Consider the following 24,151-nt stretch of genomic DNA (forward strand, 5'->3'; position numbering starts at 1 on the left):
TCCGTGAGATTGGTTCTAAAAGTATTGTTACTAATGAGAGGTAGGATGTAGACATCTAGTGGTAAAACTGCATCTTGCAGCCAGGCCCGGACTGGGACAAAAAATAGGCCCGGGCATTTAAGCCTGAGCAGCCCATATTTATTTATTTATTGTTAAAGCCCACCCTTCATGTACCATCTTTGCATTTAATCATTCACACAAATCATTAACACATTCATTAATGCAGTCTCACAAATCATTCAAGCAATTCATCCACACATGAATTCATTAATTGTCATACGCATTCACACAATTCATCCACACATTTATTCATTCATTCTCATACCCATTCACACTACCCCCTCTCATCATCTTATCTGCCCCTTCTCACTATGTTCCCCCTTTTCACTATGTAACCCCCTTCCCCACTTCTCAATATGTCCCGCCTCTATCTATCCCCTCTCCCCCTTTCTCACTACCTAACCCTCCTCTGCCCCTTCTCACTGCAGCCCCTTCCCTCACCCTATTTACCTTGTTGCCAGAGCAAGCAGCAACTGCGACCGCGCCTGTGGCAGGGCAGGATTGACTTAGGGGCTGATGGAGCTGCAGCTCCAGGCTCCTACCTTAAAATAGGCCCAGTCAGGACCAGACTGACTGGGCCTATATGGCCGCATTAAGGCAGAGCCCCTTAAGCCCGCCGCAACTGCAACCGGGTCCGCCACTCTAAGGCAGAGCCGGCCTTAGGTGTTCTGGCGCCCTGTGCGGACTACTCCTCTGGTGCCCCCCCATCCCAAAAAAAGAAAGGAATAAAAACTTGTAACAAAACTCCCCTTTCTCACTATCTATCCCCCTGTATCACTATCTACCACCTCTGCCTCTTCTCACTGTTATCATTATATACTGAGGCAGACATTGACGGTGGTACAGCATAATACTTATCACTATATACTGAGGCAGAAATTGACGGTGGTACAGCATAACACCTATCACTATATACTGAGGCACACATTGACAGTGGTACAGCGTAATCCCCATCACTATACATTGAGCCAGACATTGACAATAGTGCAGCATAACCCCAATCACTATATACTACGCCAAACATTGTTGTGGTGTAGGCCTACCACTTCATTGTCTGGCTTAGTAGTAGGGATGCACCGAAACGAATTCTGGACTGAAACCGAAAATGCAGCATTTACCTGTCCGAAACCGAATATGACCTCCCCACACCATAAAAAAAACCCTTTTATTTAAAGTAAGTAACACACCAAAATAGGACAAAACAATTAAAAAACAATATTATATGTATATATATATGATTGTTAACAGCAATCACATTCCTATCATGCCCAGGCATACCCAGATTCCAGGATGTACTCGCAGACTTGGCATGATAGGAGTATGATTGCCCTATCTACCCCTTCTCACTCCCTTCTGCCCCATCTACCCCTTCTCACTCCCTTCTCCCCTATCTACCCCCTTTCCCCCTATCTACCCCCTTTCCCCCGTCTCACGCCCTTCTCCCTATCTACCCCCTCCTAACTATCTACCCTCTCCCTCTTTGAAGTTCACTTACCTTTCAGGAGTCCTGCGGTGAGGGTGCAAGGCCTCTGCCTCCCAGCTCTGCCACTGTATGGAACAGTATAGAGTGATGGGAGTTATGATGTACTTTTAGAGCATAATTAGATCATGAAAAAGACATTGGAAATGGTACAGCATAACACCCATCACTCTCACACACTTACCAATCCACACATATATACCAATCCACACATATATACCAATCCACACCTATACCAATCCACACCTATATACCAATCCACACGTATATACCAATCCACACGTATATACCAATCCACACATATATACCAATCCACACCTATACACCAATCCACACGTATATACCAATCCACACGTATATACCAATCCACACGTATATACCAATCCACACGTATATACCAATCCACACGTATATACCAATCCACACATATATACCAATCCACACATATATACCAATCCACACATACACCAATCCACACATACACCAATCCACACATATATACCAATCCACACATATATACCAATCCACACATATATACTAATCCACTCTCACTGAATATTTTCCTACCTTTCCTCTTTTCTCCTTACAGCTCCTTTTCCTCCTCTTCGCTCCTCTTCTTCAGTTCTTCTGTCTTCTTCCGGGTCAGAGGGCACGGACAGCGGTGGGCGCGGCTTCAGTGTTGTGCGCCGGGATCTAACAACAAACCCCGGCGCACAGCAGCTGTTGCCGCGCGGATCACAAGGGAGCGGTATCGGAGGTCTTTAGCAGACCTCCGGCTCCCTTGAGTGATTTTATGCCGGGTTGAACCCGGCTTAAAATCACTCAAGGGAACCGGAGGTCTGTTAAAGACCTCCGATACCGCTCCCTTGCGAGCCTGCTCCTCCAGCGGCGGACATTACTGTCCGTCTCTGGAGGGGTGCCGGGTGCCGCAAGTTGGACCGCACCCTAGAGTGTGACGCCCTGTGCGGTCGCACACCCCAAAGGCGGTCCTGCTCTAAGGGGCCGGGAAGCCCCCACCAGGGCCGGCCTTAGGGGTTTGCGGCCGCACAGGGTTTAAATTAAAACATCGGGGTTTTTTTTCAACTTTATTTAACATCCTCCATGTTAAATAAAGTTAAAAAAAACTTTATTTAACATGGAGGATGTTAAATAAAGTTAAAAAAAACCCCCGATGTTTTAATTTAAACCCTGTGCGGCCGCAGACCCGTAAGGCCGGCCTTGGTGGGGACTTCCCGGCCCCTTAGAGTGGCGGACCCGGTCGCAGTTGCGGCGGGCTTAAGGGGCAGGTGCCCCTTATGCCCTGCGTTAATGCGGCCGTAGGTAGGATAGGGGCCTGGAGCTGCAGCTCCATCAGCCCCTAAGTCAATGCGGCCCTGCCGTGGCCCGGCCCACCGGGCAAACGCCCGGTGTGCCCGATGGCCAGTCCGGGCCTGCTTGCAGCAGTCCACCAGTTTGTAGATTTTAATTTCCACAATTTCTCTAATGCATATATTTGTACTACTAATGAAGACAAGCAAAAATACACTGAACATGTGTGCCCAAATACAAACGATCACAAAGAAAGCAACACAAGTCATTGTATGCAAAAGAATCTGGACACGGCACTATATAAATAAGTAACAGTGGGGTTGTATCGAGCACGGGGAATATTATCATAGCCTGGTCCTCCAGAGGACAGACGGGAAGAGAAGCAGCCCTAGTAACAAATGCAAAGGCTGCAAAAGGTGCTACTCATCAGTGATTACAGGTAGATATCATGGGCCCTGTCTGCCCCTGAAGAAAATCCATGTGCCCAAAGGTTTACTGGGCACTGTATGACTATGCAGACAGTGGTTGGAAGATCCATAGCTAGCAGGAAAACAGGATAAGAAACCAGAATAAGTGTTTTTAACTACTCATATCTATATTGTAACATCTGAAGTTTTCTAATTTAACTGTAGCTGGATAAAGGAACTGTCAACAAGTTGATTTGAAGAGGTATCACCCTGACAATGTAAAAAATGCAGACTATTGAGACAAACCAAAAGGTGCGTATCCGTCGCTAATGGCTTGTACAGTCAGATGAAAAGAGGAGCAATAACTAATTAAAACAGAACATAAACCTAATACAAAATAAGATTTCCAAGCATGGAGAGTTAAGAGTCAACAATAGCTGGATTTAAAGATGGGATTTCTCATGTATATGTGGCCTTTTTTCAATGCCAGTTAGACAACCGTTGCTCTTCAGGCCGACACATCCATCAAATAAAATAGTTTTACAGACGTATTTATAGTGAGAGAAGACAATGTGTGGGAAGCAGGTAAAACACAAGAAATTGAACTGAGAAGCAAAAAGTGGTCAGACTAATCCTAAAAAGTGGCTGGACCTCAATATGTATTGTGAAAGTTGCAATATGCATTAGGTGACCTCCTCGAGTCTTCTTTAACGTTCTGTACACTTAAATGATGAAATAGGTGTGCTGCTCTTGTATAGAAAGTATTTTGTGATAGTTTGTGATGTTTATCTTAGAAACAGTCCAAACTGTGTCACTTGGGATATCTGTATGTGAGCTGACAAAATGGAAGCATCAGAACCAGTTCTCCTGTGCAAAGTGAATGACCCAGCAACATGGTAACGGAAAGACCTACAAGCATCTGTCTAGGCCCTGACCGAAGTGAGCAAATGTCACCAATATCCCAGCATACCGCTTATCCGTTGGGTGGGAAGAAGCCACTACTCAACAAAACGCACCTTGAATTCCTCCAATGTTTTGTATTTGGTTATGGATATATACCTCATGGAAGTTGACTGCAACATTTGTAAGGAAGGGGAGGACTTATACGGTACAACAAAGGGAAAAACATACCACCAGCAAATAATGGCACCTATACAAAAGGTGCCAGATTATAATAAAACAAAACGTTTGGCAACTCTATATCCTTGTAATGCCCATGAATAAAACCTGGAGTTTTAGTATCTGTCCTACACATAATCATCTATTGTCTAATAACAATACAAAATACCATTGGCATTCAACAAATTACCTATTTATTTAAAAGATTGTTACTCAATGTAAATACATGACAAATCACAATTTCTTGACTTTTGAAATCCAAATTAAAAAACATACAATTGTTCCCAGCTTTAGGTAATCAGCTATTTGATTATCGTTTTTCCGCAGAAGAGTTCATCAGATTTTCATTTGTTACACTGTTACAGGTAATTTCATCGCATTAAACTGCTAAGTTATTGCACGGGATCATGAGCATTCTACTGAAAATGTGTAGTTTTGTATTAAACGGCAAAAATCGATTAATGAAACAATGAAATATATTTTACAAAGTCATCATCTTCTTACCTACCTACAAAAAAGGAAAATAAGTAATCCTGAGAAAGTTCTAAAAGTCAGCCTCTATAGCCTTCATTTCTATAGCACGCTATGTACCTTCAGATGTACTCATGTATATAAGAATGTGTATCTTTAGAGAGAATGTGTTTTGCTAAACATCCTATTTAGTTAACTGTTAACCTAATTCTAGTTGATAAAGAAAATATATATTTAATATCTTAAAAAAAATGTAGGTTCTTTGTGCTCTTTTAGTATTTTGGTCAAAAAAAAAAAAATGCTCATACAGAATTTGGCAAAAATATATATATTTAGCTGGGTATATATTTTTTTTTCTTTACTATAAAGCTGGCATACATATGAAAAACACCTTGTGCTGAGCTGCTTAAACCCTAGTAGCCAAGTGCATTGAAAAGATCATGTATGTGCTAAAAAGTGATCTGACCATCATAAGGGTTCTAATTTTAGAAAAAGAAAATTTAAATAGGTAAAGTTCTACCTAACAGCCTGCTCAAGCTTTCTTTAATATCCCATAAATATAATTTATCTTAATTTATATATATATATATATATATAGATATATATTTATATGCACAATAACGAAATCCCATTTCCAAGGCTATACACATACTTTTAAACATATTTTCTAAGTGTGCAGATTTTTATAAACAAAATTTGCTAGAAAAAAAAGGAACTTCAGCAGCAAAAGGTATGTGTACATATCATATTTTACATTTTTCCTACTTCATATTTTTCCTCATATTCAGTTGCTGAACGATCATGTTAATTATTTTAAGGCATCAGTGCGTCAGGGCAGAGGTACAGAAAAAAAAGCATTGTCATCTTCATGGCACATCTGTAAAGGAACATTGCACATTTCACCTGCCGGACACTCTCCTTCCTTGAAACCACTTCGGTGTGTGTTGGCTTAAACAATAAAAGCAGAAACAAACAAAACGGCAAACAGGAAAGACCGAGAAAAGAAAATTAAAGCACAAATTTTACTTCATTTTTTAGTAGGTCATTAAGGGTACTGAAGCGATCTGGTAATATTCTCATTTTAACCGTGCCGTCAGCTCCACATGAGAAGATGTGATTGGCTGGGCCGGTCTCTATCTGCATGACCCCTGTTCCAATGTTTCGGAATAGGGACTGGCGAGCATGCTCATTGATAAAGGTGTGCAGCAAACCGAAGGTTGACAGACTCCAGACCTATGAGAAAAACACAGATATGTATACGTTAAAGCAGAGATATGTATATGATATGTATACTGTGCAAGTGCTGCATAGCAAATAACATAGGATACTAGGACTTGTGTAGCTGTTCGGGACACAAATGAGGCCGTCATGTTCTTTTTCAGGAATCCCTTTCTTTTAATCTAAGCATAGTTTTCCCCACAGCTCAGTTAAGCATCTGGTTGCAGAAAGTGTGTGGATCAGGAGAGATGGGTATTAAGAGTGAATGTCTCTTAATCTTTCCTAATTTAATAAGTAAATCATCATTAATCTCTAAAATGTGGTTTCTTCTCAAAAATTTCTTCTGAAAATGTTTATTTCTGTGAATTACCATACTAGGGGTGTGCGCTGGTCTTCTCTGCTTTGGTAGGCTAAAAACTTCCTGGCACAGTGACCCACCTATAGCTTGCAAAAACTACCCACTGGAAACCTTTGCATTAAAAAACCCTAACCTTAAGCCGAGTAACCACAGCAAGCAGTCATTGTTTTATTTTATCAGTCATTAGAGAACTTCAAGTTGGCTATGCTGTCCTACAGGAACAATCCTTTTTAAAGGAAAGTCTGGTCCAAGGCCTTCCTCTCTTCTTACGAACTCACACAAACTCACACAAACTCACACAAACTCACACAAACTCACACAAACTCACACAAACTCACACAAACTCACACAAACTCACACAAACTCACACTTCTGGTGCTCAGACGAAGGATCTAAAGGGTCTAAATTAGTTTCAAAATCATGCATAACCAACACACATTAAATTGGCATTAAGTACCTTGATATTGCCCTCTGCAGATCCAGTGACAAAATACTCCTCTGTTGTGTCTACAGCAATGGCTTTCACCGCAGAATCATGGCTCTGAAAAACATGTCTTTGCTGCCGCTGGCGTAGGTCAAATAGGCACGTGAAACCCTTTCTTCCTCCAGATATTAAGAGCTGATTTTTTGGTGCATAAGAAATTACAGTTGCTCCACTATCATGGCATGTGAAGGCTGCAAAACACACAAAAAAAGAGAATACATTCATGATAAACCTTCGCAGTCTCTTAAGGTAAGATTGTCCCAATGCTGCAATGCTGCACCTGCATTTATAAGGACAGCAAATACCAATCAGACAAGTAGTTATATTTATTAAACGGTATATATGTACAGGTGACTAGCCCACAAAAAAAGGATCACCGACTATTAACAATTAGGAACCTATATCCACCGATAACAAAACAATAAAACTAGTATATTTTTGGGAAGGAGGCCGTTACTGATTGCCGAAACCTTTCCATCCCCTACCAGCAATGACTTGTTTGCTTTAGCTAAAGGTGTACTTACCATGGACTAAACTATTTCCTGGCGATACCAATGTATCCCATAGGCAAACATTTCTAGAAAAAAAACAGAATAGATATAAGATAGGCTATATGAGCATACGTTGTATATACATATCTTTAGAAAGCACTTCTTGCATCTTACCGATTATCATTCGACAGTCCAGCTGTTGCTATTAAGGAAGAAGAGCTGACGAAGACAAAGTCGTTGGCAGTCTTGTTATGGCATTGCCATGTCTGACGGGAACATAAAACACACAAAGGTTATTCAAACATTTACCAAACGCATTGTATGTCCGTGCTGTTATGAGGGAGACCTACCAAGTAAGGTTTGGGTGGGCTTCCTGCGGCAGTGCTGTATTTCCAGTTTGTCTGATACAGACTGATAGTCCCATCAGCATCAACAATTCCAAACTATAAAATTAAGCAGAAGTACAATAAGTGTCAGAGTTCTGTGTACAAACCATAAGTCATTATTGATAATACTAAACTATTTAATTCACTTTAGAGGTTTACACCACAGACCACTGGGACAGATGTTGGAGGAAGCTGTGTCAATCTTAAACACCACATACAATACACAAATATTTAACTAGCATTAATAAACTTTGCAAAAACTTTGCACTAATTCTTGTAAAAGAGCATCATCGTTGAGTATAGCAGCAAAGGTCTCTCTAGGCTACAACACCACCACCATGAACTGACACTACTTATTAAAATGCTACCATAATCTGCAGCACTGTACAATTTAAACATGAAGCGGCTAACAAGTATATAAAAGACACACTTAAAACACACAAACAGAAGTTGCCTGTATGTCTACAATCAAGCCTTGCAATACATCAAACATCTAGCCCATACATGTCTAGTATTTTCACGTAAGATACTAGTTCTACAGGTTTCTTTATTATACGAGGCTCGTCAACTCTTTTTAGATAGTAAAGCTTCTCATAACCTGCTCTTAGTGCTTCCCTATCTATTTATGCCTTGTAAAATTCTTTACCATATCTAGTGCGGCTCAACTTTTTTTTTTTGGAGTATATGGTTTATAAATATCCTGTTGCATGAGAAATATTTCTGTTCAGAATATATTCATATATATTATAATCTTTTTCTCAATAAATGTCAATGCAGCTATGACACTGAGAATAAATACCTTGTTTCCCTGGTGGTTAAACCTTATCCGAGTTACTCTCGAATTTCCAGCTGTCCGGAAACATGTTATCTGCTGGGAATGACCCCACTCGAACATTCTCACGCTGCCATCCTGGGCACCCGTCAAGTCTGTAGTAAAACATAAATAATAGCAAGATATTCAATAATACTGACAGCGGTAATAATGAACGGTATTCACAAACTGTTCATGCCCTTCTATTGTCATGAATGCAGTAGAAAGTGGCGAGGTCTGTGTGCACGGTTACATACACAGACGCCCTGAAATGCTCTCCCATGGGGGCCGTGTTCAGGAATTAAGCCCGGCTGCCACTCTGTAAGCCAAGCAGCATGATGAAACCGAAACAGACTTGGGTACCCAAAACAGGGAAAAAGGTATTCTTATGGCCTTTATAACTTGCTGCACTCAAAACGGTACCTAAAATCCCATGAGATTTAGATTTTTCTGATTAGCTGAAGGGATAGTCAAAGTGTTTTGGAACGTGAGATATATTCTTTAAGTTACTTTAAATCTAGTTAAGTTTCATCTTAATAGCTGTTACTCTAGTATGAATTAACGACTACATACATGCCGTCTTCCCAAATGGAAAATACATCTAAACAGATCAGAACCACAAACTCACAGTAAGGAAGTGTTGGATGAGAGGCCATTCTTCGGACATTATTCGTAGGCTTCTTTATCATCTGTTAGAGCCAGGGTAGAGAGAGATCTTATAACCATGTAATATAAAATACATAACGTCTAACATACACGTGGTTATTAAAAAAGGATAAGATTGTATTTTATAAGAAATACAAAGTATACACTTTGCCGCATTGCATGAGATCATGTGTAACGGTAGCGGCATTTCACGCAGCGTGGTAAAGGAAAAAAAAGGGATGAACTTACAACAGAGGCACCCCTTCCAGTCTGTATCCCTCCCAACCAGGGCATGTTAATAGGAGTCCCCGGATTGCTGTGTGTATAAGGGGTTGAACCCTGAACTGCTGACAAGTCATCACGTGTATGCACCACCAAGAAATCATCAGAACTACGAAAAAAAGAAATACGAAAACATAAAGAAACATTCAGATAGCGGCGCCAACCCTACCTTTGTTTCTCAGGACAGAAGTATGAGTTTCAAGTGCAGTGTTGAACTTCCTAACTTCCCCAGAGTGGATATTCTATACATAGCAACCCTCCTTGTAAACAATGTAACTGCTAGACCTCTTTATAATGGTCAGGGAATGTCTTCTTCTTCCAGCCACCTTTGAAATGCCTGGAGGTTTTGATCACATATAACCGTGTGCTTTTCCTTGCTTCTGAGTTTGTTGGCGGAAGCAATTGTCACTATAGCTAACAAACAGAAGACTGAAAACTCCAAATGTATAGCGCTGTGACAGCTTCATTACTGGGTGTAAGAGGAGACTACAGACGACTGCAAAACGGGACTTGCTGTAAAGATTGTGTAAATGCAGCATCACGCAGCATCGCGTTTTAGCCTTTCTGTGGAAATTGCTTTTTTTGACCTTAGGCAGTTTTTTCAGCCTTTACAAGTTAGAAGTTTCACCCAGCTAAAGGGGATTAGGATAAATGGCAAGTATCTGCCCCCTGATGTCATTTACTTGGTAGAGTTCTACTTAAACGCCCCGGCGGACCCTTTTGTCTCTTTTCTGTGGTTTGTAAGGCATGCTTTATTCCGAATGTCTGCTCCTCTAGGAAGATTGGCCCCAAATGATGGTGCAAATTGTTTGCTGTTGCTTTTGGCACGCAGGATCCAGTTGATGTGTCGCGTATGTTTGTTTGTAATGGCATGTTTGTTCCAAATGGTGTAGAATTCAATATGAACTTTGTTTTGTGTGAAACTGTTTGTTTCCAGCCTATTTCTCGTAGGACACACAGATACTGGGTCCATCCTCTGCATTGTAACTGTGGAAAAAACGCCATAAAAAACGCCAAGGCAATAAACCCACATGGCTTTTTCATGGCGTTTTTTCTCTCCCATAGACTTCTATTGGAGAAAAACGCCAAGATTTCCTTGCAAAAAACGCCAGAGTGTCAACATGCTGCGATTTTGAAAAACTGCCACAGAGCCCAAAAAAGCAGAAAAACGCCAAAGAGGACTGAAAAAACGCCAGACAGAAAAACGCCAAGTGGATATGGCATTCTGCGATTTCCTATTGAAGAACAGCTAACATCTGGCTGCTGCGTTTTTTCACTAAAAAAACGCCAGGTGGCGCTATTGGCGTTTTTAGCTAAAAAAAACCAAGTGGAAACCTAGCCTTACGGTGATGTCTTCCCACAGCGAAGGAGCCGTTTCTTGGTTTTACGGGACTGCGTCTAGGCCAAATGCTGCTGATTTTCTTTGAATAGTGAATTTACAACAGGAAAAATGGGCCATGGGATTCTATGTTCCTATGAAAGAACCTTTAAGTACAGTAATGCTCTTAGTCTGAGAAATTGTGAGAGATTGACCTATTAAGGCATACTGTAAAGCAAGCCATAAAACCAGGAAGAAATAGGACAAAACCAAAGTGCATTTATATTCCCATAGGCAGCCGAGATGGCTGTGCTGCACCCAGGCGCCCGCTAACCGAGACACTCGACGCTCTGTGTCTTAAAGGCTGCCTTCTAATGCAGGTACACTATGAAGGCACAGCATAAATTGTGTAAATGGGCCAGTTGTGAAGATCTCCCCTGTAACTAGCCCATTCAGTAGCAGCACAAGGACGATCTGTCCCTTGGTTTTGCAGCCAGGAGACTACTGCCCCCTGAATCTGCTGCCCTATGAGTAGTCAGCCTAGGCCAGGATATGTCCCTGCGGGCAACAGTTCCACTGCTTTTATGACCATTTTTTCCCAAATATCCCATATAGCGCTAAACTATCGGTTACAAATTTGCCGAACACTTGATGCCGTTATAGAATGTCAATACAAGAGGGGAAAAAATAAATACCCTTTATTGTCCGTTTCAAATTCATCATCAATCCAGGAGAAAATCTGAGTAGCAAGGATCGCAGACACATCTAGCTCCTGAATATCATGGCTGGAAGCAATTGCTATGCAGTTTCTGTTTGCCTAAATAAGCAAACAGATCAGTAAGGTTAGGGTTAGAAAGGACACATTTGGGTGATGTTTCACAGGTGAAGGCGGCAACATTTGGCGAGCTGCACTTTATGGAGAGAGTGGAGTCAAGTGTAATTCCAAGGAGGGGAACTTGACCTGCAGGGTAGACCAATGAATTCAACAGCGGGAGAGATCACAAATTAGTGTATAGTGGAGACACGCCATGCACAAAACCTTGCATTTATTTTCTGCATGATGTAATGGCGATTTTACACACATGCAATGATGTGAGACACAGTAATGTGGAACATTCAAGACCATCTCTGAAGCATGATACAGTTTGTGGTTTATTCACTAGAGTTGCAGTTCCTTCCAATTGACTTTACTATATATTACGAAAACCCATCCCCATAAAGCATACATCACAGGAAGAGCTTAGTTGGCCTATCCAAACCTCTTGATGTCTCCATGTCCATAGAATTAGCCATTATACAGGACCAGCTCAGTCGTTTCATTTGAGACACTTGCCTGCGTTGGTCCTTCAAAACGAATCGCGAAATAACGGAGCAGAAAACACAACTGCAAACTCCCCTGACAACCCTCGCTTGGTAAACAAATCCTTTTGAGAAAGAGGGCCACAGCATTCTGTGCTGCACAACTGGGGGCATTCCAGATATTCTCTAAGAAAGTCCTAACTGTAGGAAAAAAACTGCACTGAAAAACTTAAAAAAAAATGTAAAGTTACAGTCATGCTTACTTTATTTACTGCAAAAGCTGTAATTATGTCAGAGTCTTTGTGGATTATTCTAGCTCTTCCTCCAGAAGGTCCCTGGTCTGCTTCAGTCTAGAGAAAATGGAAATAAAATATAAAAATGAACATCACACATATAATTTTTATAAAAGCTTGTAATAATAATAATAATAATAATTTCCCCAGAAATGACATTCTACAAGATCAACAAAATATAAACAAAAGCAATAATTTATGTGTTAAGATCATATTAACGTAACACATTTCTTTCAAGTTCCAACCAAGGAAACCAAGTTTGCTTTACTGTCCTGTGACTGCCTCCTGACGTTAGTCAGGAATTCTGGGTCTAAGGTCTAAGCCAATATGCAGACCACCACATGGAGGGCTTGTGCGCATGTAACCAATGTTTTCCAGCCTTTGACAGCGTTCAGCAATGAAAGGCTTTGCCAGACTCTCGTCGGCAGCCACTAATTACGAAAAGGGGCCTTTCTGAGGCTGGTTGTAAATAGTTGTCAGAACAAACCGGGGCTGTGAAGTTGCAGCACAGTGTGAAATTGTGCTGTAAGATATAACACATGTATGGCTTTGTGCTATTATTCTGTGTGTTGGAAGAGATAGAAAACTAGGAAAACTTATTTAGTTAGCGCTTCAAGTTTGAGCTAGGATTTAGTTTTTTTGGTCTATGTTTTGTTTTTATGTATGAAACATGCCCTATTAAATAAACACGCTTTTTATGTATGGCTTCCTGTCTTTCTTGGGGGAAAAAAGATATATATATATATATATATATATATATACACACACACAAACGTATACACAAATTTAGAATTTAAGGTCATATTAAATGCAACATTATATATATATATATATATATATATATATATATATATATTAAAAGCAAAACAGGTGCCGTAGAATCTCGTGTTGTCTATATTTTGCTGGTTTACAGGTCTCCATTTAGGTCATTAACTCCTTAAGCACCAGCCTGTTATATTTTATTATTTTTTGTGCCGTTTGTGACAAGGTTGTTTTTACACTTTGATGGTGCTCGTGTTTAGCTGTAATTTTCTTCTCTCATATTTACTGAACCCACACAAAGTATATATTGTTTCTTCCAGAACAAAATGGGCTTTCTTCAGATACCATGTTTGGTATGATATTAATCATATCTAATTTACAAAATATGTATAAATGAAATATGGTGAAAATTTGAAAAAAAAATGCACCTCTTCTCACTTTCATTTGAAAAATGTTTACTCGTCTACAAAAGCTAATAAAAAACGTGTTAAATAGATTCTACTATTTGTCCTGAGGTAGAAATACCTGATGTTCCTATGTTTTTTTTGCAAAAATAAACAAAAAATTGTTTTCTAAGCATATTTCATGCCATGACGTGCCTGTCATTGGTCGTTAAGGAGTTAAAAACGAAAGAGAATAGAGTGAATATTTTCCAACACACAAATATACTACCTTATCTGGGCTTAACCATTTATAAAGGATAATACATTTTAGCCACGAGGCCTGGTAATACAACACTCCGATGCATACCTCACTGAGGGATCTTTTCTTTGCGAAAATGTTTCTAATAAATGTTTCTTGGATGGCTTCTTGTTTCACCAGGTATTGCCAAAGCCTCTTCACTGGTAAAGTGCTCGAATGCTTTGACCTAATGAGAATGAATTGAAACAGTAATGGAAGTTTAACTGAACAGATGTTAATATATCGCCGTTATATTGAAAACATATTTAATCAATGACATGGTCCTTTTTGCTATAAAATGAAGATGCACACGTGTAAAGCAGGAACGCAAAAAGATTACTATATGTGGTAAAGCTATGTATTTAAAGGGTTAATACAGTTCTAGTAAATCAGCCATTTTTAAATATGTGCACTTGCTGATTAAATACTGGCAACTAAAAAACACAAAAAAAACTAAACTGGAACTAAATTAGTACTTGTACAATATTTCTTTGATAGTGGTTTTGTATAGGTGACCTAATGTCATAGGAAACTGTATTGTGTTGGAAAAGACATCTTAAGCATGATTCGATTCTCTTGGTTCTAAAACACCAAGTACAACAAATCATTTAGAAACCATGTTAGGTACTGGTGAATTTATTACAGCAATTAATACGAATGCAATATATTTTCAAATCCTAAAGTAAATCAAGCAAGAAGATGTGATATTAAATATTACATACAAATAGAACACAGATTTGCATGTTTGATAATTGCATTAAACAGAATGATAGTAAATGACATTATGTTTCTGCACAAATACTTGTTGAAAGTGTCTTTAAATAGATACTAACTTGAAAGGGGTGTTTGTCGGCTCCAGCAATGCTTTGTGTCGTAAGATAGCAGGGCCAGCAGACAAAGCCTCTTCTGAGGTAGGTATGGTGATGAAGTCAGGGGGTGGACCACCATAAATTTCAAGTCTTCTTAGCAGCACTTGCTCCCATCTCTGCAATGTCTTGAGAATAGCATGGCACAGAGGAGATGCTACTGGGAGCTCTGGAGCAATTATAAAGTAGAGTACAAGTTAACATATTGAGGCTTCAGATCAACCTCCTTCTCTAAGGTAGGAGAAGCCAATCATACCTGACAGCTCATGTCCAGCCAGCGGATAGAAGTTCTTGAGGTTCTGAAGCACAAACTGGACCATAGCAAGACGCATCAAAGCCCAACTGCAAGTTGAAGATTGAGCATGCTTGTGAACTCAGAGTTAAACAGACATTGCAGTACATAATAACAAATAGCAAACATAAAATTCTGAAACACTTGCTGTCACGACTTACCTTGTAAATATATTGTCTTTTTAAGAAGTTGGTTCAACAAAACAAAAAATAAAAATGAAACCACTATAAACTTTAAAAATATCCAGGTGCATCTGAACAAATATAGCTACGGTAGTCTATTCATCCAAACACTTGGATTCTAAGACGCTAAATTATTAATATCAAAGCTACGCATTTCCTAAAACTATGTTTAAAGAGGTTGAAGTGGGTAATAGGAAACCATAAACTACGACAGGACACTTAGAAAGCCATCTCTGTGACTCTATCTTATCAATGAAGATGGTAAATATAGTATAATATAATATAATAAGGATTCCACCTCACATCTTAACCGGGCTGATGTAGCAACCTAGCAACATCATCACGTCATCTGTAACCAAATGTTGTCCACACAGGCATACAAGCTTTTATACCTATACGAGTTAAAATTGGAGTGTTCTTGTATCTGAACATCAGACAACGAGACATCGTCTTCCTCCTCATCATCACTCCCTTGACTTTCTTCCGAATCATACTCCAGTATGTTTTGCGAAAGTGGAACAAAAGGCTGCAAAATAAACCGTTACGCAATTTATGAGCAAATGTGTAAAATATACAGGGTGTATTCTATGAGTTCATACAAACAGATCTCCATGGAGACGCTCTCATATGGTATGAGCAAGACAGTTTTATTTACAATCCCCATGACCCCTGACATATTAGACATTATGTGACCAGGGGGTTTGTAAATACAACAAAGTTTATAAAAAGGAAAACCCAATGTAAACTGTAATCCCTTTATTACATGTAAATGAAACATAATAAATGGTGTTCGATTGTATTATAGATGTAAAACGTAATTTTAATCCACCATTTGGAAAACAACCCCTTTGACAGCCGACATTTTCCCATAATTATAAAAAAAAATATCACTATTTTCATAGCAAATAAAACTGATCGAGTACTGACATTTTACATGGATTTACGGGGGGGGGGTTGTTTGACCCACCCAGTTACCGTTATTAGGATTATTTAATAAAAAAAAAAAAAAAAAAAAAAAAAAAAAAAGGAATCTCTCCCAACGTTTTAATCAGAGGTTGAAGTGCTGTTTACTCTAAAAACACTGGTTTCTACTGACTTGGTTACTTGGTCAGTTTTGTTTCTCTTCAATATTATTAGTCCCACAAAGCGATACTGGAATCTGAACAATTAGAATAGTATTTTTAGTCCTAAATTGATTTTCACATAAAAAAAGAAGCGCATTCAAGTTATTGGGGTAGTAACAATACGCTCTATTTAATTTTAAGATACTATGTCATAATAGTCCTAGGTCACCTTGGTTACGAAATAATCCCAGATGCTGAGCTCCGGAGGGATAAATCTCTCTCGAAAGATTGATGAGCCCTGATCTGCCACAGGAGAGGCAAGCACAGGCGGATGTTCTCGGGCCTGAACCTTCGTAGAAAGTCTGAAGCGTTTTGAGGCCTTCTCACTTTCGTCAACTGGGGGAGATACTGTTAAAACAAACAAAAAAACAATGTTTTTATAATTGAAGTTGGGGTATAAGGAAAAGCACCCTAGACGCTACATCATATCTGTACAATAATGTGTATACACATGCTGAATGCCTAAAAAGAAACCTTTACGTCTGACTTAAAGATCTTTCAATGCATTGTGAAATGGATTCGGTGTGTAGCGTTAAGGGCCACTGAGGCTTTAAATGATGGTCTTTCTTGCCTCTGACCCTTTGGTATTTCCTCCTCTCAAGAGCAGATTAACACAAAATGACTGAAATCGATCAGCTTCCCCAGGAGGAGAAGGTTATTATTAGTCCACGTGTGGAAAGGACTCTCCTCTCTTCAGGGTCCAGTTACAAGGCGGTGCGGACAAGTAGGCATCTTCTCTGCAAGATACTTCAGCCAGTCTAGAAATTCTGAATCTCAGTCTTTCTACCCCCTTGACAATTATCCATATATCCATAAGGAGAAATTAGGGGAAAATGGGTAAAGGTAAAAGTATAGTTTTCTAGTTGCCAAATGTTATCTCCACCAAAGCAATATTTTTACTGGGTAAACTACAGACACCACAGGTTTGTGCACATCTCACATGTCTTACCCCAAGTACTTTATTTGAGAAGTTTAAGGGATTTTTGCCTTTTTACATTAGTAATTATCGTATTGTATCTTTTAGTCTCAACTTCAATAGGGGGTAATTCAACCAGATTCTCATATTTTTATTACACCTTTATATGCGGTGCTTGGCCTGAAACTGTCAGGCATCCTCAAATTGCCTCCACATCTTGTAAACACACATTAAACATTCGATGTGTGCATAAGACCGAAATCACAAGGGAATTGCAAACACCCCTTGGCCAAAATCAACAAATAGAAACAACTTACCTTGTTTTAGATGGAATTACTTAAGCTGCAACGTAATGCATTCCATCAATTACATAGCTTACGGAATATCGTGCAAGACCACATGCGCATGCACAAATAAAAGTTCAAAGGCAAGTAAGTGGAAATAAATAATACCAACTAACATGAAAAGAAAAAAGTAGTATCCACATAAAAAAGTTTGAGAAAGGTGTCTCTTATGGTTCATGGTACACTATCTGTGTAATTATCTCAGGTCATTCTCCACAATGTTGCTTATTTACAGTTTAAACCATAAGCACGTCTTCAGACTACTTAACGTTGTACTCCTCACTTCAGGGTTTAGGACACCACACAGGACAGAGTTACAAACAAAACAGGTTACGATAGATGACTTCTGTGGGAAACTCAAACTAGAGGACCCACAGGCCACACCAACCCCTACAGAAACCCAATGAGACTTCACCTTCCAGGTTCTTCCTGTGAGTTTCCCATTACTCATCCTCCTGTACAAAGCAGTCAACTATATTTGCAGAATTGTGAATCCACAGTAAAAAACACTGTAAATTTGAGAATTGTTGGCATGTTAATGCTTCATTTTAGTATGGTCTTTCCTTTGTGTCGTGTGAAGTTGTCTCTTCTCGTTTGTTTTTCATCAGATGTGGCAAATTTACTATATACTTTGTGCTGGGCATTTGCTTTGCCCTTGGGTCAGACAATTAGCTTAAGGGATAACCGTTAATTATATATAATAATATATAAAATATATTCATTTTCCATTAGCAAGTATGAGCTGGAGTAGAAAACACTAAGCTTGAAAAACTTCACTAAAAAAAAAAAAAAAGAAAAAGGAACACTTGAAATCTAGTCATCTGACAATTTATCCAGAATAATGCGATGTTAGGCTCTTTTTTTTTTAGCTAGTTTTTTTTTGTGTGGCTTATACTCAGCAAATCTAATCTTCAATCGGCTATATAACTTGGTCATGCCGACCCGCTTTTGTTGAAATCTTTCCAGTCTTGATAAAGCACGTTTAGGTACAGTGTGAGCTTTAGCATCAAATACTGTAAAGCTCGCTTTCGTGGGCATCTGTCGCTACGTTTAAAGATTGGGGACACAGACAGCAAACGCCTCCCCAAGGGTAAGGAAGTACTTTTGGACAACGCCAGTATTACCGTTACAAAAAGTGTTTTTGCAGGCAGAAGAATGAAAATACGAATTTCTCTTTTTCGAGTTCCTGGCCTACCTCTGCATTTAAAGGAACACAAACATGGTTCACCTCCTTTAAATAACCTTTTTAACCTATTGACACTTATGATTATTTTCCTGGTTTCAACTGAATCATTCTCTATGTCCTTTCTGGCAGCTTCTAACCCACATATTTTGAGGAATAATAAAAGAAACATAATAGTAGTGGTAAGAGAACAAAATCATACGTGCACTGCTTAAGAAGTCAAAAAAACTAAAAAAAACTTAGTAAAAGGAAAGCTTAGTCAGACGGCTCTTCGAAAGCAAGCACACAAAAATCAATTATAGAAAAAAAATATAAAAAATCAAATCACACAAAGTCCAAAAGCATACAGCCGTCATAACACATTAGTGAGGTAGAACGTAGAAAAATACGAAAAATGGATTTCTAATAGTTTGTATTTTAAAAAAAGTTTTGTATTGCTAAGCATGAATAAAATGTGAAAAATGGTGTCACTGCTTGCCAATATATTCTGATTTTGACTAACATTTAGAAATCCATAAGTAAACAAAAGTAACCGGGGGGGGGGAAATCAGTAAGAAAACTGGCCTGTCTTTTTAATAACGCAAAATCACAAGGGTGCATACGTTCAGGTTAAAGGCCAAAAACTAAAGAGCGGTGTCTTGCCTGCAGGGCTGGGAGGACTATGGGGACTGATGGTAGTAAGGGCTTTGGAAAACCCAACACATTCCATGGAGAACACAACTACCTGATGTGGGCTAGGAATAGAAAAGTATTTTCCTGCCAAAACAAAAGGAGAGAGAACATTCAGTGCACACAGGGAGCAGTATACAACTTGACACAGTAGTCGAATTTCAGCATTTTTATTTTTTTTGACACATCAGGAGCCTAATTGGTCCCTTTATTTTATTTGATTTAGGGAAGGCAGGTTCCCGTAGACATAAAACAACTAGGAGACGCAGATGACTGTTGCCTATCTGGACATTTAGACATCAATGCCCTTGGTTTAATTTTGAATCCCAATTTTCAAGAATAACTGTGGATTTTGAAATCTACGTTCTGAAATAATACATTTATGGAGTTTTACGTTTCAGAATAAAGATAGTTGGTTAGGTCAGTTAGTTTTACAGTGAGAATGGCGAGCAGCGTGGCGGGAAGTGCAAAAATGTTTCCCCCCTCTTGACCAATGTTTGAAATATGCTCACAAATTTAAACGGTAAAAACTAGTCTATCATGAAAATACTTGCAAAATTAAATGCCAACACGGGCTAAATAAACCTGTTCTGAAAGAATTCCAATCATTGCCAATTCTGGAAATCTTCCTTTCATTCAGCACAGGACTGTTTAGATATGTCCATTTATGACACATGGATTTTATTTTGCTGGAGGATCACAGTCCATGATTTAGTTTCAATGCACTCCCCCAGTCTTATTGCTTGGAAGAAAGCGACTATTATGGTGATTTTTGTTGTAAAAACCAAAACAGAAATAACGAACACATAGCTAGAAATAATAATAATTATTATGTTCTCCATCTATAGCACTTTATCCATAATTCTCTTCCAACAAGCTCCACAGCACATTACCCGCAATTTATGTAGCTTTCCAAAGTGAACTAACCTGTTACCGGTTTAACGGGTCCTTTTCCAGGAATCCTTGCCCCTCCTCCAAAAACGGCAGACCACATTTTATCGCTCAACGGATGGGCAACAGTGCAGAATAACTCTTGGCTGGAGTGGGTAGCCAGGCCGTGGATGAAAAGGCTCAAGTACACAGCGGTGAGAGTTTCACACAACAGCACAGTGAGTCCGGGCTGGGCTTCTTCGCCAGCAGAACTCAACAAGCGAAGTAAAGCACTTATACCTACAGGATGGGTAGAGAAGCGATCAATAAATGATAACTGCTGCTCTTTGGCATCAAAACAAGGCTGCAAATAATGACCTCAAGAGAAACAAAGGTCATGGGACAATGGATGGACAGCTTTTTCTAACTGTGCACTATTGTCGATTTACAATGAGCTATGTATAGAAAGTGATTCTGGTTTGAGAAGAGGTATTACCACCACAGCAAACCAACAGAATGGACTGGAATCACCTTTTATTAACCCCCCCCCCATAAAACAAGTAAACATGTCTGTTTAAACAACTGCAACACCCGCAATTGCATAGCAAAAAACACACACACCACATTAGGAGTCCATTACATTACACGGGCACATTTCTAGATATTATCGGTTACCTGGCCAGTGAGTGGGTGAGGTATTCGGAGTCACCGCTTCATCTAAGCTGGTAGTTCTGAGAGGGTGTCTTTGGATAAGCAACACGCTCTGGTACACCATGCCTGTGAACAGGTTTGTTTGCAAGGAAGAACTGTGAAGAAAACACACTCCATCTGAAAAGACCAAATCGTCTTGAAAACACACAGTTTTAGCATACTGGCAAATGTCCAATTCCACTGTAAAGTTTTAACCAATCTACAGCAAAATAATTTTCGGTTGCTTCACTAACCGAGTGAAATACTTCCGTTTTTATGCCACAAGTCCCTAAGGTTCTAGCCAGTGTTTTGAGGGGTCCATTATCCCTCCAGAAACAGCGTGGAAAGCGTTAAGTGCTCCCCAATCAAAGGTTTTGCACGCTTTGTCACCATGTCACCAATATACATATTCACAAAACTCTGTGGAGTACAAAATAATGCATGGAACAGCATGCGGCACATGGAAACAACAAGTAAACACTTTTAGATGGTATCAGTATCGCGGTTCTCAGCATTAGTTCTGTACCTGTTAGCTTGCCCTCCACAAAGGCACTGGTATATACAAGCAGATAGTGACGCAGCCAGAGTGTGCATGACATAGATCTGTAAAATATAAGTGATCATATTTGCTTAACAATAAAAAAAATGAAATCTAAAAATACAACAGACATCTTGGATAGGAAACACAACATACCCTGTTATTATGACTGTCAGGATGAGGCGGTGAATCCAGATCTATAATTGCATGCAGGATATCATGGGTTAAGTTGCTAAGGTGCAGTAAAGGGGAAGCCACAACTGTTTTTGAACTAGCCGTGCAAGCAAAAAGAAGTGGGACTGAGGTCTGCTCCGTCTGTGGATTTGAAAGGATTGCGCTATCCTAAAAGAAAAAGGAGATATTCATTAACAAAAAGAATTCACTTGAAGAATTGTAGTTTATATCTTTATATGACAATGACCCACAGACTACCCCCACAAACTGCACTGAATCCAACTATTTACAGTATTATCGTGTCTATTGCTTTCTGAACAAGACTAAATTACATTTTAAACCAGTTAATGTATATTACCTGTTGGGATTCCTGCAGAAGCAATATTAATTCCATCCTTACAGAAGCCAAACCCCCACCATGAGAGCCATGAAGAACACAAAAACTTAAAAACATTCGAAGCAGGGACTGAAACTTAAGAAGCCACTGTCGCCTCTGGAAAAGCTCTTTTTGCTGCATTGGAGTGATTTGGTCAATGGAATCATAAGAACTTTCATCATAAGAATATTCAACCGCGCCTCCTGAGCTTGGCTCGTCAAAATTGACACTGTAATCGCAGATCTTTTGAAGAGCAATTACTGATCTTTCAAGCCAGCTGTAGAGCTGATATCGCAGTTTGCCACCATCAACTTCATAACCTGTGGACAATGTTCGGAGTTCCCCGGTAAGGATTTTCAGACAAGCTCGGAATTTCAACTGTGCAGCTATAACATCCTCAGATGGACTAAGAATATCATCTTCATCAATGCTCAAAGCATCCGAGTAACTGGTACTAGCTTCTTCAGGCTTCAAACTCTCTTTTCCATGAGAAGGTTTAAGTTCTTTCATTGAAAGACCAGATTCCCCCGACTCCTCTTCACCATCGCTGTCCCATTTTAATACAAGGTCCTCATCTTCAATTGTCATGGATGGCTGACTCCAGTCAAATGAAAGAGCAGAATGCGATTCTTTATCTGATAACATAACAGAGGACCCTAAGCCGTTAACCATTGAACTTGAGTCTTTTTCCTCTGGCAAGGCAGACAGAGGGGTTGATACTTTACTTGTGTCTGTGAAACTTGATGAACGAAGGAAAGGCTTTGATCGTTTTACAACCTTGGGCATTTTTGTTAACACTTCCAAGGCCAACACTGGGCACCCAGCTTTCAAATGAGCATGGGCAGTTGTGAAAAACAGTCTTCTTTCTTCTAAATTAATTTTGTCAGCCAATCCATTTTCTCCTGTAAGACATATCTTGGTAGGGGATGACTCAGAGGATCCAAAATGGCGTCTCAACAACATGGGGTGAGTCCGTAGAAAGTTATAGAAATTAAAAACAGATGGATCGCAGTTTGAGGACAAACTCCATGATTCGCCTATAGAGAAGAACAAAAGGGAGAAATTCAATCTGTTGCTGTACTATAACACTTCGCTCTACTTTGCCTGCAGCCCCTTGGACACATGAATCTTCCCCCTGCCAACGTTCGCCGCTTCTAACATTTTCCTGAATAGTAGGACCATTTTGTAAAGTTTGCTTAAAGATACTGCACCACTCCGAACTACCTGCTTATGTACTTTAAAGTCTAACCCGCTGCTCAGTTAAATTCCGACTACCTTCCGCTGGTCCGACAATGCCTTGCCTTCTCAATGTTTGGATTTTCTAAGACTTGGAGGCATGTGCAGTAGTTTGAGCCCATTATAACCCTAGTTAAACTAAAAAGAAAAATATGCATTTTTTCCCCCCGCATCCAAAACATCGAATTTGACTACAGAAAGATCCATTCAGCCCATGTAGTCTGATGGTTTTCCTGATGTAAAGACTCAGACCTTTATCAGTCCTTGGTCTTAGACTCAGAATTGTCCCATCCCATGCATGTTTCAATTCCATCAACTATAGTTTTAGATTTCTCACCTTGTACAATCTAGTTCCCTCTTGTACTCTGTTCAATCCCATTTATTGTATTCATGCATATTGGGCCTATTCTGACAATTTATCCTGCAAACCATTCGCTGCTCCTCAGAAATAATCACTCCCAGATCTCACTCCTGTTGTCTCTAATGGGACTGTGCCTCCAATGCCATTTTTCTGTCCTTAGAGTTTTATGTCCATGATGCACTAGTTTACATTTATAAACGCTAAACCGCAGCTGCCAGGAGTGTCTACCCTGTGGCAGACATTACTATCGTCTGCAATAAGACATACGTTACATCTGATTCTTTGCTGGCCAATCTATAAAGGGAAACCTCAAATGAGCTAGAAGAAGATCAACGGTAGAGATAACCCCTTTTGTAATGATTGAAAACTAGCCAGCCCAATATGCTCTCAATATGAAGTGAGAAAAGCTCTCACGTCATACAGAAAAGGCCGATGTGAACAAATCCAAAGAGGAGGG

At 39.6% G+C, this 24,151-nt stretch overlaps 1 protein-coding gene across 1 annotated transcript in view; it reads right to left on the reverse strand.

Moving 5' to 3' along the window:
• Nucleotides 1–5,853: 5,853 nt before the first annotated feature.
• Nucleotides 5,854–24,151, reverse strand: part of LOC149302960 (dmX-like protein 1) — a 51,783-nt gene continuing 33,485 nt past the window's right edge. The window contains exons 24-44 of the mRNA XM_089481905.1: nucleotides 22,080–23,134; nucleotides 21,704–21,889; nucleotides 21,536–21,612; nucleotides 20,995–21,125; nucleotides 20,377–20,619; nucleotides 19,423–19,536; nucleotides 16,507–16,685; nucleotides 15,606–15,739; nucleotides 14,996–15,081; nucleotides 14,707–14,908; nucleotides 13,943–14,060; nucleotides 12,401–12,487; nucleotides 11,534–11,655; nucleotides 9,488–9,629; nucleotides 9,222–9,282; nucleotides 8,582–8,709; nucleotides 7,747–7,839; nucleotides 7,571–7,662; nucleotides 7,430–7,482; nucleotides 6,879–7,096; nucleotides 5,854–6,078 (exon numbers count right to left, since the gene is read on the reverse strand). Coding sequence (XP_089338031.1) covers nucleotides 5,854–6,078; nucleotides 6,879–7,096; nucleotides 7,430–7,482; nucleotides 7,571–7,662; nucleotides 7,747–7,839; nucleotides 8,582–8,709; nucleotides 9,222–9,282; nucleotides 9,488–9,629; nucleotides 11,534–11,655; nucleotides 12,401–12,487; nucleotides 13,943–14,060; nucleotides 14,707–14,908; nucleotides 14,996–15,081; nucleotides 15,606–15,739; nucleotides 16,507–16,685; nucleotides 19,423–19,536; nucleotides 20,377–20,619; nucleotides 20,995–21,125; nucleotides 21,536–21,612; nucleotides 21,704–21,889; nucleotides 22,080–23,134 — 3,746 coding nt within the window. The remainder of the gene's footprint in view (nucleotides 6,079–6,878; nucleotides 7,097–7,429; nucleotides 7,483–7,570; nucleotides 7,663–7,746; nucleotides 7,840–8,581; nucleotides 8,710–9,221; nucleotides 9,283–9,487; nucleotides 9,630–11,533; nucleotides 11,656–12,400; nucleotides 12,488–13,942; nucleotides 14,061–14,706; nucleotides 14,909–14,995; nucleotides 15,082–15,605; nucleotides 15,740–16,506; nucleotides 16,686–19,422; nucleotides 19,537–20,376; nucleotides 20,620–20,994; nucleotides 21,126–21,535; nucleotides 21,613–21,703; nucleotides 21,890–22,079; nucleotides 23,135–24,151) is intronic.

The sequence above is a fragment of the Sceloporus occidentalis genome, unplaced genomic scaffold (assembly GCF_023333645.1).
Source record: "Sceloporus occidentalis isolate IW3139 unplaced genomic scaffold, rSceOcc1.0.p SCAF_16, whole genome shotgun sequence".
NCBI classification, from domain to species: domain Eukaryota; kingdom Metazoa; phylum Chordata; class Lepidosauria; order Squamata; family Phrynosomatidae; genus Sceloporus; species Sceloporus occidentalis.